Genomic DNA, 2,051 nt, shown 5'->3' with positions numbered 1-2,051 from the left:
TGAGTGTGTGAATGTGCGAAAGGGTGCATGAATTCCTGCAGTTTTTAAATCTGGATACGTGTGTGTGTGCTTGTGTAAGTGCAGCAAGTCGAGAACAATTTGTAGAATTATATAGCCTGAATTTAAGTATAGACATAATAAACTTCTGAACAGAAATCGACATTCTCTGTCATAACATAACCAAGACAACCAATATTGTAAGTGCACGTAATTAACGTAATTATGACTAAAATTGTGTCTTTAATTCTTTATATTTCTTAAAGTCCATGTTCCAAATCTGTTACATACTATACATTTTGTTCTTATATAATATGCACCGACAATAAGTTTAAGATCCATTCATTGAATACATAAATAAAGTAACTATTCTGTGTATGAAAATGTTGAACCAGTAGATTTGAAAAAAAAAAAATGTAACAACCATATATTACATCTACTAAGTGCTAAGTTTTTCTCCTTCAATTGCAAGTTTTTGTTCACTTTTCTTCACTTCAGGGACAGAAAACCATTGAAAGTGAACTTTATCGTTGTTTGTCGCGAGATGAATGAGTCTGGGTTACATTTATCTTAATTGAAACGTAAGCTTTGTCTGTATAAGGCCTGTGGAGTGCAGGAGAGGACTGTAACTTCGGTTAGACCAGGAATACGTGTTCCAAGACTTAACATTCATCACAGAGAATGTAGACAGGCAATATAGAAATATATACTGTGATTATGTGTGTTAGGGGATAGAGGTGAGTGGCTTTAACGGAAACGTTCAGCCTTTAGAAATGGATCTGAAATAAAAGGTTACGGTTAAGGCGTCACAGCTGCGTGATCGGGCCATCTCGCTTTCTTCCGAAAAACCAACCGAAACTGATGAGGGTTTTCGGGGTTTTTCGCTGCCTTTAAGGTCAAGAGGAAACCATACTGAAGACGAATGACAACGTTTCATGTGTTGTGAAAGTTCATTTTACTACAGAGCATCGATGGCCTTGGAGACGTGGCTGAAGACCTCGTCGGGGGGCAGCTCGGAGTCCACCTGTTGGAGAGACGCGCAGGAAATACGATTACAGACGTGTCCAAAAAAAAAAAAAAGGTGAAAAAGAAGTGATTTGTGATGAAGTGTTTTATGGGTTTGTACCAGGGGCATGTCAAGGGAGGGGTGAGGGGGGATGTCGCGTCTACCCCTCTAAAATGTGTTTGGCCGCCCTCAGTGACACCTCTTACTTAATCTGGAAGTTGATTCCAGATTTTTTTTGTTTGGAATTCGTCAATCAAAATCTAGATGTGAAACTGGCGCTAATTTATAATTGCTTTTGCTCTCCGAAAGTTTACCCGCCACTGGTTGTACTATTCCTGTACTGTTATACTATACCGGTACATATAGAATACTGGTATATATATATATATATATATACTGGTACACATATTATCTGCACGCAGAAACTGAGAACCATGCACGAGTGTGTGTTCCACTAAACATCTAACAGTTTCAACGTCTCCCGCCTCTCGTGGCTCGACGGCGCTAGCATCACAAACGCGGGGTTCGCGGCGGCGGCGGCGGCGGCGGCGGCGGCGGTCACCTTGCGGACGATGCCGCGGCCCTCGTAGAAGGCGATGACGGGCTCGGTGGCCTTGTAGTACAGGTCCAGGCGCTTCTTGATGGTCTCCTCATTGTCGTCGGCGCGCCCGCTGGTCTCGCCGCGCTTCAGCAGCCTCTTCACCATGGTCTCGCCCTTAGCGTCCACGTACAGCAGCAGGCAGGGTTTGCCGATCTGCGGGGTCAAAACACGCACGCACGCACGCACGCACACACACACACACACACATATTAACATTTAGGTCATTAAGCAGACGCTTTTATCCAATAATAATAATAATAATAAATGCTTTATGTTTGAATAGGGACAGTGCACATTGATGAACATTGATGTTTAAACATCTCTGTAAACATGCCGGATTGTAGCAGAGCTGCTAATTTGCATCCGTAGTCCCTAATAAAATAAATATAAAAAGTACAAACAGAAGAGACAGCAAATAAAAAGATAAAACGCAAAATAGAGGAGACA

The 2,051-nt window shown here is 42.1% G+C and overlaps 1 protein-coding gene across 1 annotated transcript; it reads right to left on the bottom strand.

The window, feature by feature from the left end:
* Nucleotides 1–232: 232 nt before the first annotated feature.
* Nucleotides 233–1,835, bottom strand: ak1 (adenylate kinase 1). The gene is made up of 2 exons (XM_084491302.1): nt 1,566–1,835; nt 233–1,021 (listed from the first exon to the last, which is right to left on the bottom strand). The coding sequence occupies exons 1-2, from the start codon at nt 1,818–1,820 to the stop codon at nt 956–958; spliced, it is 321 nt and encodes a 106-aa protein (XP_084347428.1). The 5' UTR covers nt 1,821–1,835; the 3' UTR covers nt 233–955.
* Between the last annotated feature and the right edge of the window lie 216 nt (nt 1,836–2,051).

Source organism: Micromesistius poutassou (assembly GCF_964030765.1).
Source record: "Micromesistius poutassou genome assembly, contig: SCAFFOLD_6690, whole genome shotgun sequence".
Classification (NCBI taxonomy): domain Eukaryota; kingdom Metazoa; phylum Chordata; class Actinopteri; order Gadiformes; family Gadidae; genus Micromesistius; species Micromesistius poutassou.
The sequence above is the reverse complement of the archived record's forward strand: the minus strand, read 5'-3'. Positions and strand labels throughout refer to the sequence as shown.